General features: G+C 40.5%; 1 protein-coding gene across 1 annotated transcript in view; it reads right to left on the reverse strand.

The window, feature by feature from the left end:
• The window catches only part of LOC122249682 (mutS protein homolog 5), a 34364-nt gene that overhangs the window by 1723 nt on the left and 20141 nt on the right, over window positions 1–12500 (reverse strand). Inside the window, exons 10-21 of the mRNA XM_086551289.1 lie at window positions 12170–12256; window positions 11754–11924; window positions 7809–7947; window positions 7491–7553; window positions 7307–7378; window positions 6157–6286; window positions 5307–5552; window positions 4549–4687; window positions 4099–4315; window positions 3122–3271; window positions 1152–1289; window positions 1–70 (exon numbers count right to left, since the gene is read on the reverse strand). The exon at window positions 1–70 is cut by the window's left edge and continues 280 nt beyond it. Of these exons, the coding sequence (XP_086407415.1) occupies window positions 1–70; window positions 1152–1289; window positions 3122–3271; window positions 4099–4315; window positions 4549–4687; window positions 5307–5552; window positions 6157–6286; window positions 7307–7378; window positions 7491–7553; window positions 7809–7947; window positions 11754–11924; window positions 12170–12256 (1622 nt within the window). The remainder of the gene's footprint in view (window positions 71–1151; window positions 1290–3121; window positions 3272–4098; window positions 4316–4548; window positions 4688–5306; window positions 5553–6156; window positions 6287–7306; window positions 7379–7490; window positions 7554–7808; window positions 7948–11753; window positions 11925–12169; window positions 12257–12500) is intronic.

Consider the following 12500-nt stretch of genomic DNA (forward strand, 5'->3'; position numbering starts at 1 on the left):
TCTCTTCTTCGTCGTCGTCGAGGAGCGACCAGCGCGGAGGGAGCTGGCCGCCGCGGACGCACTCGCAGACCTGCTCGTTTGGATAGGTGCGATTATTGGGGAGTTGCTGTCTCTCTTCGTTCTCTCTTTCTCTCCATCTCTCTCTCTCTCTCCATCTCTCCCACTCTACTTTTCTCATCTCCATCCCTCCCACTCTCCTCTCCCACTCTCCTCTTCTTCTCTCCACCTCTCCCTCTCCCCCACTCTACTCTTCTTCTCTCCATCTCTCCCACTCTCCTTTTCTTCTCTTCGTCTCTCCCTCTCTCCTCTTCCTCTCTCCATCTCTCCCTCTCTCCCTCTCTTCTCTTCCTCTCTCCATCTCTCCCTCTCTCCCACTCTCTTCTTCTCTCCATCTCTCCCTCTATCAATCTCTCCCTCTCTTCTCTGCCTCTTTCCGTCTCTCTCTCTCTCCCACTCTCCTCTTCTTCTCTCCATCTCTGCCTCTCTCCCTCCCTCCATTTTTACCACTCTCCTCTTCCTCTCTCCCTTACTCCATTTCTCCCACTCTCCTCTTCTTCACTCCATCTCTCCCTTTCTCCTACTCTTCTCTTCCTCACTTCCTCTTTTCCTCTCTCCCTCACTCAATTTCTCCCACTCCCCTCTTCCTGTCTCCATCTCTACTATTCTCTTCTTCCTCTCTTCCTTTCTCCCTATCTCCCTTTCTCCTTCACTCCATTTCTCCCATCCCCATCTTCCTCTTTCCCTCTCTCCCTCTCTCCCTCATTCCTTCTCTCCATCTCTCCCTCTCTCCATCTCTCCCTCACTCCCTCACTCCCTCTTTCCATCTCTCCCTCACTCCCTCTTTCCCTCTTTCCCTCTCTCCCTCACTCCCTCTCTCCCTCTCTCCATCTCTCCCTCTCTCCATCTTTCCCTCTCTCCCTCTCTCCCTCTCTCCCTCTCTCCCTCACTCCCTCTTTCCCTCTTTCCCTCTCTCCCTCACTCCCTCTCTCCATCTCTCCCTCACTCCATCTCTCCATCTTTCCCTCTCTCCCTCACTCCCTCTTTCCCTCTTTCCCTCTCTCCATCTCTCCATCTCTCCATCTCTCCCTCACTCCCTCTCTCCCTCTCTCCCTCTCTCCCTCTCTCCCTCTCTCCCTCTCTCCCTCTCTCACCTGATTCGCCCTGTCCACAACGTGCTGAGGAACCCCGGCGAGGGCAGCCACCACGGCCGCGTAACTCTTGTGAGCTCGTCCCTCCGCCACCTGGTATAAGGGCACCACAGACCCGCTCTCTTCTACGGCTTCCAGCACCTAAAAAAAGGGGAAGATTCATAAACTGAGGTCTTGTTAGTGTAAACTCTTGAATTGTAGTGTGGTGTTCTTAGTGAAATGATGTTGCGTGTTTATCTGGGTTCTCGAGTATACTTTCACATGTCCCTTCTCCGTGATGCAATCGGGACAACAAGAAGGGAGGGGCGTCCCACCCCAGCCGCGTAATAATACTCGCCAAGCATCTCACGTCTGCAGGATACTCCAGATGGTCGTAAACTTGCAACAGGTGCGTCGAGACGAAGACGTGAGGCGGCGCTCCTAGAGGATCCCCACTCCCCCTTTCCTCGCGTCCCTGGAGTCCTTCTTCGGGCTCAGGCTCTGGCGATGAGGCGGTGCTGGAGGGACGTACGGCGGCGCGCTCGGCCCAGTGGTCGAGGCACGCCGTCAGGAGCGCTGCGCCGTCGTTCTCGTAGGTGGCGGCTCCGAACTCATCGATAATGACGAGGGAATGGCGGGTGGCGCGGGTCAGGGCGCTGCACATCTGATTATGGGGGGGGCGGAGAGGGGGGGTCAACAGAGGCAGTTTTATTAGAGAAAAAAAGTGTAAAAGATCAATTAATATAAATTATACGAGATGCAGAGGGGGGAGGGGTCGTGTTAACAGTGGTGTCATTGTAATAGATGAAAATGGAAGGCTGATCTGTTTAAAGAATGGCTGTATAGGGAGAAAAGAGACGCAATTTTATACTTAGCAAAGGGTCTTGAAATAAATCATCCATATCCCTATCTTACGTGGTAAACATGATAACATGATAGGGTATTCAAAGTTACTCAAAGCCATAGGGTGTCAAAAGATATTCATCGACATGATACAATCTAATAAGGCATAAAAAAAAAAAACTCTGGACTATAGACTATGGATACTATAACACTATTCACCAACAAAATATTCACCAACAAAACTCCATGCTATAAACCAGCTCACGGCAAAAGAATACTATAAGATAATCACTGAAAGGATACAATGACGTATAAGAACTAACTCATGACCACATGATACACACCAGTACCACATAACACTTAATACCTATCGCAAACCCCTTAATCTTTCACTTAGATATACCACCTACTTCCGCATAACATACGATCTAAGACTTTGAGGGTTAATAATGTGGTCTCGTTTGAAATCCTTAAAGCTGTATCATTTACATTCATTGAAAACACATATATCAGGTAATAAATAATTGAAAAGGTAAAATAATCAACGAACTTAACCATTCCCATTTATTTCATTACGTCTTGGAAAGAAAAAAAGAATGAAAGAAGAAAAATATTAAATAAAACAACAAAATAAAAAAAAAAAAGTTTCATTATTCCAGAAAACAAAACAAACAAATGAATAAACAAAACAAAAACAAAAAAAATCCTTCGGTGTACAAAAAAAAACTTTCATCATTCCAGTAAACAAAACAAAACAAACAAATGAATAAACAAAACAAAACAAAAAAAATCCTTCGGTGTAAAAAAAAAAAAAAAAAAAAAAAACTCATCATTCCAGAAAAAAAAAACTTTCATCATTCCAGAAAACAAAACAAAAAAAACAACAAATGATATAAACAAACAATGACATGTAATAAACAATTAATAATCAAGAACAAAAGACAAAAAAAAATCCCTTCGGGCGTTTGTACAAAATAAGTATACTTTCATCATTCCAGTAAACAAAACAAAACAAACAAATGAATAAACAAAACAAAACAAAAAAAATCCTTCGGTGTACAAAAAAAAAACTTTCATTATTCCAGAAAACAAAACAAAAGAAACAAATGAATAAACAAAAAAAACAAAAACAAAAACTCCCTTCGTCGTACCCGCGTCAGGTCGAGCATGAAGGCGGACAGGGACGACGTGACGGCGGGAGTCGACTGCGTGACGGCGAGGATGGCGTCGAAGGGCCGGAGTCGAGCGCGGGCGGCCGGCACCCAACACCCGACCTGAGCCAGCACCGCCACCACGCCCACCTGCAGGGTATGAGGGGTATGAGGCATTGGGTTGTCTACTGGGTAGGCGGGCATGAGGTATATGTTAGGTATAAGGGTGAAGGCATTGTGCAATATGTTAGGCAGATGATATATGGCACTATGCAACATAGGTATAAGGATACAAGGCATTGCGCAACATGCTAGGCATAAGATACGAGGCATTATGCAACATGTTGGCCATAAGAGTATGAGGCATTGTGCAACATGTTAGGCATATGGTTATGACACAATGTACTAAATGTTTATGTTGCTTATCATGTGAAAAAAGTGTTTCCTTCCCTATGTCCAGAAGGTCTCATTTTCCTGTCATTTTTATTGATGTTCATTACTCATGGCACCTCAAGGTTACCTATGATATGTGCATCACGGAACCGGACAATGCCAAACCACAATCACAAGTTGGGGAAATTATCTGGACATAATAAGTGGTCGTTTTTCTACTTCTTACTTTGGTATTCGATCTTTTTTGTATGTTATTGTATGGTCATAATCCTTCTCTCGGACATACACACGCGCGCGCGCGCACACACACATAAACACACACACAAACACACACACACACATACACATACATACACACACACAAATAAACAGACATATATACACACAAAACACACACAAACAAACAAACAAACATATATACACACAAAACACACACAAACAAACAAACAAACATATATACACACAAAACACACACAAACAAACAAACAAACAAACATATATACTCACAAAACACACACAAACAAACAAACAAACATATATACACACAAACCACACGCACAAACACACACACTCGAACCACCAACCTGCTTCAGATACACGGTCTTCCCGCTGGCATTCGGGCCTGTAATGAGAGTGATGCAAGGATCGGGCCGGCCGCTCCTGATGGGGTTGGCGACGAAGGCGGGCGTGCAGAGTTCGTAGAGTGGGTGGCGGGCCTCCTCCACCTCCAGCACGGGTTCCTTCGTCAGCTGGGGTCGCACCCACCCACACTCTCGCGAAACCACGGAGAAGGAGAGTAAGCTTGAAGGAAAGTGAGGCTCAGATTAGATTAGATTTGATCAGATTAGATTAGATTAGCATCGCCGTGTATTAAGATGTATGACGGCGGTGTATATCGGTATATGGATTTATCTATCCGTATGTATATCTCCATATTTGTCTGCAATACAGCGACAGACAGGCAGAGACATACAGACAAACAAACAGAGAAAGAGTGGACGAATACAACAACAACAACAACAAAAATCCCTCACCAGTCCAGCATCAGGATGCGCTGAACGAGGTGGATGAAGGTGGATGCCTGGAGCAGCAACGTCTCCACCAGCCTCATCATGATCCTCGTCTCGTGATTGGCGATGTCCACCTGGATGTCTCCGAGCTCGCGGTCCAGCTCTGTCCGAGGGGAGGACGCGAAGGGGGGGGGGGGTCGTTATTCTTGTGTGTTGGGATTCGGGATTTTGTCGTGATGTTTAGAGAGGGGAAAAGAGGAAGACAAAAAACGAGGCGAATGAGGAGAAGAAGAAGAAGGAAAAGGACGATGATGGAAAAGAAAAAAGAAGACGATTGAGAAGAAAAAAAATATATGACTATTGAGACGAAGAAAAAAAATATGACAATTGAGACGAAGAAAAAAATATGACAATTGAGACGAAGAACAAAATATGACAATCGAGACGAAGAAAAAAATATGACAATTGAGACGAAGACAAAAATATGACAATCGAGACGAAGAAAAAAATATGACAATTGAGACGAAGAAAAAAATATGACAATTGAGACGAAGAAAAAAAATGAAGACGGATGAGCAGCAAACGACCCACTTTCCTGAACATGTTTCACTCTTGTACAAGATCATATTCTTGGTCCGGAACGTGAACAAATTCCCCGAGATAACACGCTGAATTCGTAATTTATATTTATTTGGATTCGTGATTTTGTATATCAAAAATAAAGAAAAAAAGTGAAAAAACAAACAAAACAAGAGAGACGGATAAGAGAACAACCCACGTACCTTGACACGTTTCACTCTTGTACAAAATCATGTCGTTGGTCCGGAACATGAACTCGAGTCCGGGCAGATCATACCCCTGGGCGTTGAAGCTGAGGTCCAGCTCGGGCGTGGGCGGAAAGGCTAGGAGGTAGCCCACGTGGGGGAGGTAGATGATGCAACAAGACTCGACCTCCGGGGGTAAGTGGGCTAGTTCGACTTCGGCCACTCGACGCATCACCTCGCCGAGCCCGCTGAATCGACGCTTTTCTGCTCGACGTCAAGAAGGGAGAGAGAGTCTTTAGGAATGTTCGAGAAGTATGTCTAGGAAGGATTCTAGGATCTCAAGGATCATACGGGAAGGAATGTTGAGTAAGAATTTCTAATTATTTCCAGGATTATTTACGAAGCGAATCTTATAAGAATTCTAGTAATTTTGCATCTCCGTTCTTATAATTACCTATCCATCCACAAAACTCACTACGATATCAGTCCATCACACCAGCCACCCTTTCACACCCTTCCGCACCCTCTCACACCCAAACCCTCCCACACACCCAAACCATCTCACACCCTCCTAATCCCTCCCACTCACTCCCAAACCCTCTCACACCCTCCTAATCCCTCCCACTCACCCCAAACCCTCTCACACCCTCCTAATCCCTCCCACACACCCCAAACAATCTGCCATAGAAACACTCTCCCGACACACCCTAACCTCTGTCACACTCCGTCTCTAGATCGCTACCCACAAACCGCAACACCTTCCAGCCAATCCTCCTACACCCTCCCGCACCCTCCCACACCCTCCCGCACCCTCCCACACCGACACATAAGCCTACACTCCTAAAATAAAAAAAGCCCCCACACTCACTGTCATCGAGTTCGGGATCCACACCCGGCTTCACGACGAACCTGGCTTCCCTCTCTGACTGCTCCATGTCCATGATGCGCTGGATGAGGAACGTGGCGTGGTACAGGCCCTCGGTCACGCCCTCGCTCACCTTCGGAGGGTGGAGAGGGGTAGAGGGGAGAGGGGGAGGGAAGGAGAGAAAAGGGAAGAGGGGGAGGGAAGGAGAGAAAAGGGAAGAGGTAAGGAGAGGAGAGAAAAGGGAAGAGGTAAGGATAGGAGAGGAAAGGGAAGAGGTAAGGATAGGAGAGAAAAGGGAAGAGGTAAGGATAGGAGAGGAAAGGGAAGAGGTAAGGATAGGAGAGGAAAGGGAAGAGGTAAGGATAGGAGAGAAAAGAGAAGAGGTAAGGATAGGAAGAGGAATGGAGTGGAGTGGAGAGGAGAGGAATGGAGTAGAGAGGAGAGGGAGAAGGAGGAAATGAGGAAGGGGATGGGAGAGGGAGACGGGGGAAATGAGGAAGGTGGAAAGTGGTGTTTGAGAGAGGAAGAGGGGATGAGGTGTTAGGGAGGAGGGGAGGGGAGGAAGAGGAAGGAGATGTTGAGGAGGGAGAGAGGAGGAAGAGGAAGTGAGGAATGAAGTGTTGCGTACGGGGTAAGGATTGATAGAATGAGGGAGGAGGAGTGAGGGGGTGGGGGTGGAGGAGGAGAAGAAAGGGGAGCAAAGTAAGAAAAGAGAAGAGGGTGGAACGGAAAGAATAAAAGGAGAAAGAAGTGAAAAAGGAGAGGAAATAGAGAAGGCAAGAGTAGGAGAAAGAGGAGGACGACAAGAACAAGGAAGAGAAAATTGAAGTGACAATTGAGGAGGAGAAGGAGGAAGAAGAGATACAAGGGGATGACGACGATGATAAAGAACAAGATGAGGAGGTGGAGAAGGATGAAATAAGGAAGAGGGGGAAGGAATCGGACGAGGAGTAGAGGGAGTAGGAGTCAGAGGAACGGAGAGAAAGAAGGGGGAGGGAACAGAAAGAAGAGAAGGAGAAAAAATAAATAAAAGGAAAATAGTAAGAAAAAAAAATTGACATATGTAAACCAAAACCCGATTTCATATAATTTCCAAACCATTTAATGATGGCGATAGAAAACGAACAGATTCATCTATTAATGAGATTCCCACCTCCTTGAAGATCGGAATGTCTTGGTCCTGAGCCTGGCAGATCTCGCCTACCAGTATGGCGTTAAACAGCGACTGTAGGTACACAGAACGCCCAGTAGAAAGTACACGAGAATAGTATGATTAATTATTAAGATAATAATTTGTTATTTCATTTTGAAGGTGAAGGATAATTAAATCTACTTACTTTATATAAAGTCCTCCAGTCCCTCACATTCAGCTGACCTCTTTGAAGCCGGTTCATGGTGTGCTAACAGAACCAAGACAATAATGGTGCTAAAGGTAAGTTAGAATGACAAATAACTTATTAGTGTAGTGAGGAATGTATGTTTAACAAAAGACAAAGGGTTCTATTAGATGCTATTATGATCTATAATTCATAGCCGCACACAGACTGTATGGCAAAACTCTCCCTAAAAAGTCTTGATACGTCCTGACTCGTTTACAGAACACACAATCACATTTGCTAACGCTAATGCTAATACTATAAAATACCTGTAATTACCGGCACATTGGTGATGGATTTAAGACAGGCTTGGAGGTGTCTCAGAGTCTCCATGTTGGCTGTGTCCACGCCCCACTCCACGGCAGTGTAGCGGGCCTCCAACACGTCTGTGTCCAACACGGGGCGGAGTAACACCCGCCTGACGAAGGGACGAGAAAGAATCAAGTTTAGGGGGAGAGAGGTTTGTACATGAAGAAGGAGTTGGAATATACGGAGGAGATGAGGGCCATGTATGAAATAGAGGGAGTTGAAACATACATAGGAGAAAGGGTTTTATAATTAGAAAGAGAGGAAATAAACATAGGAGAAAGGGTTTTATAATTAGGAGAGGAAATAAACATAGGAGAAAGGGTTTTATAATTAGAAAGAGAAGAAATAAACATAGGAGAAAGGGTTTTATAATCAGGAGGAGAAGAGATATACATAGGAGAAAGGGTTTTATAATTAGAAAGAGAGGAAATAAACATAGGAGAAAGGGTTTTATAATTAGAAAGAGAGGAAACATACATAGGAGAAAGGGTTTTATAATCAGGAGGAGAAGAGATATACATAGGAGAAAGGGTTTTATAATTAGAAAGAGAGGAAATAAACATAGGAGAAAGGGTTTTATAATTAGAAAGAGAGGAAATAAACATAGGAGAAAGGGTTTTATAATTAGAAAGAGAGGAAATAAACATAGGAGAAAGGGTTTTATAATTCGAAAGAGAAAAATAAACATAGAGAAAGGGTTTTTAATAATTAGAAAGAGAGGAAATAAACATAGGAGAAAGGGTTTTATAATTAGAAGAGGAGGAAATAAACATAGGAAAAGGGTTTTATAATTAAAAAAGAGAAATAAACATACGAGAAAGGGTTTTATAATTAAAAAGAGAGGAAATAAAGATCGGATAAAGGGTTTTATAATTAAAAAGAGAGGAAATAAACTATAGGAGAAAGGGTTTTATAATTAAAAGAGAGAAATAAACATAGGAGAAAGGGTATTGCTATAATTAGAAAGAGAAGCGGAAATAAACATAGGAGAAAGGGTTTTTATAATTAGAAAGAGAGGAAATAAACATAGGAGAAAGGGTTTTATAATTAGAAAGAAGAAATAAACACAGGAGAAAGGGTTTTAATAATTTAGAAGAGGAAATAAACATAGGAGAAAGGGTTTTATAAATTCGAAGAGAAGAATAAACATAGAGAGAAAGGGTTTTATAATTAGAAAGAGAGGAAATAAACATAGGAGAAAGGTTTTATAATTAGAAAGAGAGAAATAAACATAAGGAGAAAGGTTTTTATAATTCGAAGGAGAAAAATAAACATAGGAGAAAGGGTTTTATAATTAGAAAGAGAAGAAATAAACATAGGAGAAAGGGTTTTATAATTAGGAGAGGAAATAAACATAGGAGAAAGGGTTTTATAATTAGAAAGAGAAGAAATAAACATAGGAGAAAGGGTTTTATAATTAGGAGAGGAAATAAACATAGGAGAAAGGGGGTTATAATTCAAGGAAAGAAATATACAAACAAAAGGGTAATTTATTAGATAGAGAAGGAAATAAACATAGGAGAAGGTTTATAATTAGAATAGAGGAAATACACATAGGAAAAGTGTTTTATAATTCGAAGGAGAAAAATAATACAATACGAGAAAGGGTTTTCTAATTAGAAAGATAGGAAATAAACATAGAAAAGGTTTATGTAATAATTAGAAAGAGAGGATGAATAAACATTAGGAGAAAGGTTTTATAATTCGAAGGAGAAGAAATAAACATAGGGAGAAAGGTTTTATAATTAGAAAGAGAGGAAATAAAACATCAAAATTTTTTAATAATTAGAAAAGAAAAATAAACAAAAAAGGTTTATAATTAGAAAAGAAATAAAACAAGGAGAAAGGTTTATAATTAGAAAGAGAGGAATAAACATAGAGAAAGGTTTTATAATTAAAAGAGAGGAAATAAACATAGGAAAAGGTTTAAAATTCGAAGAGAAAAATATACAGCGAGAAAGGGTTTTATAATTAGAAAGAGAGAAGAAATAAACATAGAGAAAGGGTTTTATAATTAGAAAAGGAAGAGAGAAATAAACATAGGAGAAAGGGTTTTATAATTCCGAAAGAGAGGAAATAAAACATAGGAGAAAGGGGTTTTTATAATTAGAAGAGAAGGAAATAAACATAACGAGAAAGGGTTTTTATAATTAGAAAGAGAGGAAATAAACATAGGAGAAAAGGGGGTTATTTATATAATATAAAGAGAGAATATAAACATAAGGGAGAAAGGGTTTTTACTAATTCGAAGGAGAAAAATAAACATACGAGAAAGGTTTTTATAATTAAAAGAAGAAATAAACATAGGAAGAAAGGTTTTATAATTAGAAAGAGGGAATAAACATAGGAGAAAGGTTTTAATAATTAGAAAGAGGAAATAAACATAGGAGAAAGGTTTTAAATTAGAAAGAGAAATAAACATAGAGAAAGGTTTTAAATAGAAAGAGAGGAAATAAACATAGAGAAAGGTTTTAAATTAGAAAGAAGAAATAACATAGGAGAAAGGTTTTTAATTAAAAGAGAGAAATAAACATAGAGAAAGTGTTTTATAATTAGAAAGTAGAGGAAATAAACATAGGAGAAAGGGTTTTAAAGTAAAAGAGAGAAATAAACATATAAAAGTGTTATAATTAGACAAGAGGCAAAAACATATGAGAAAGGTTTTATAATTCGAAAGAGAGAGAGAAAATAAACATACAGAAAGGGTTTTATAATTAAATGATAGAAATAAACAAAAAAAGGTTTTTAATATTAAAAGAGAGGAAATAAACATAGGAGAAAGTTTTATAATTAGAAAGAGCGGAAATAAACATAGGAGAAAGGGTTTTATAATAGAAAGAGAGGAAATAAACAAGAGAAAGATTTTTAAAATTAAAAGAAAAATAAACAAAAAAAGTTATATAATTAGAAAGAGAGGAAATAAACATAGGAGAAAGGGTTTTATAATTAGAAAGAGAGGAAATAAACATAGGAGAAAGGGTTTTATAATTAGAAAGAGAGGAAATAAACATAGGAGAAAGGGTTTTATAATTCGAAGGAGAAGAAATATACATACGAGAAAGGGTTTTATAATTAGAAAGAGAGGAAATAAACATAGGAGAAAGGGTTTTATAATTAGAAAGAGAGGAAATAAACATAGGAGAAAGGGTTTTATAATTCGAAGGAGAAGAAATAAACATAGGAGAAAGGGTTTTATAATTAGAAAGAGAGGAAATAAACATAGGAGAAAGGGTTTTATAATTAGAAAGAGAGGAAATAAACATAGGAGAAAGGGTTTTATAATTAGAAAGAGAGGAAATAAACATAGGAGAAAGGGTTTTATAATTAGAAAGAGAGGAAATAAACATAGGAGAAAGGGTTTTATAATTAGAAAGAGAGGAAATATACATAGGAGAAAGGGTTTTATAATTAGAAAAAGAAATAAACATAGGAGAAAGGGTTTTATAATTAGAAAGAGAGGAAATAAACATAGGAGAAAGGGTTTTATAATTAGAAAGAGAGGAAATAAACATAGGAGAAAGGGTTTTAACATTAGAAGGAGAGGAAATATACATAGGAGAAAGGGTTTTATAATTAGAAAGAGAGGAAATAAACATAGGAGAAAGGGTTTTATAATTAGAAAGAGAAGAAATAAACATAGGGTTGAGAGGGTTATTACGGCAAATAGTAGCTGAAATATGCATAGGAGATGAGAAACTTGTACGAAGGAAAGACATACATATCATCGAAGAATACTATCTGTAGTTCTGTACTTGAAAAAATAAGCAACAAGATTACTTTTCTGGTCGTTCCAGGTACAAACCACCAGATGTCTAGTACAAAATACTAGTACAAAAAATACTAGATAGTACCAGAAATACTCGTACAAAGCCAAGATCTCCGAGCGAGGCACAACTCTCTCTCTCTCTCTCTCACCTGAGCGTGTAGGCGGCCATGGGCGAAGAGGTCCTGCTGAGGAGGGCGTATATGCTGAGTCCTTCCTTGCTGCTCGAGGCCTTGCCACTCTTGAAGGCCGACGGGTGCTGGTCCTCGGAGAAGATCTGCAGTGCCGCCACGGTCGCGTCGTCCAGGTGGGCTAGTTCGTCCCTAGGGAGGTAAAGGGGTGGGGATTTGATAGTCATTTTGTGAGGGAAAAAAGGACAAATTTCGAAATTCAGTGACATTAATCCGTGTGTGTATGTGTGTGTATGTGTGTGTGTGTGTGTGTGTGTGTGTGTGTGTGTGTGTGTGTGTGTGTGTGTGTGTGCCTGTGCGCGTGCGTGTGTGCATGTTTTTGTGCATGTTTTTGTGCATGCTTGTGTCTCTCCTTCCCCCTAGCCTAGGATCCTCACATGGAGTAATACTGAACGCCCAGGACAGGAGTGCCACCCAGAAGCGTCGTGCCGTCGAGCAGCTCCGACCCGTGCTTGTCCAGGAATCTGAAAAGGATTATCACAGGGATTATCTTCGATTGCTTGCCGTCGATTATCCTCTATTCATCATGAACCTGTCTATCTCTCCCATTTATCACCGTATATTCGTTTTTTTATTGTATTTCATTATTATTGTATTTCATGTATGTATATATATATATATATATATATATATATATATATATATATATATATATATATATATTGTGTGTGTGTGTGTGTGTGTGTGTGTGTGTGTGTGTGTGTGTGT

The sequence above is a fragment of the Penaeus japonicus genome, unplaced genomic scaffold (assembly GCF_977035675.1).
Source record: "Penaeus japonicus unplaced genomic scaffold, GWHDUDI00000001_assembly GWHDUDI00000025, whole genome shotgun sequence".
NCBI classification, from domain to species: Eukaryota; Metazoa; Arthropoda; class Malacostraca; order Decapoda; family Penaeidae; genus Penaeus; species Penaeus japonicus.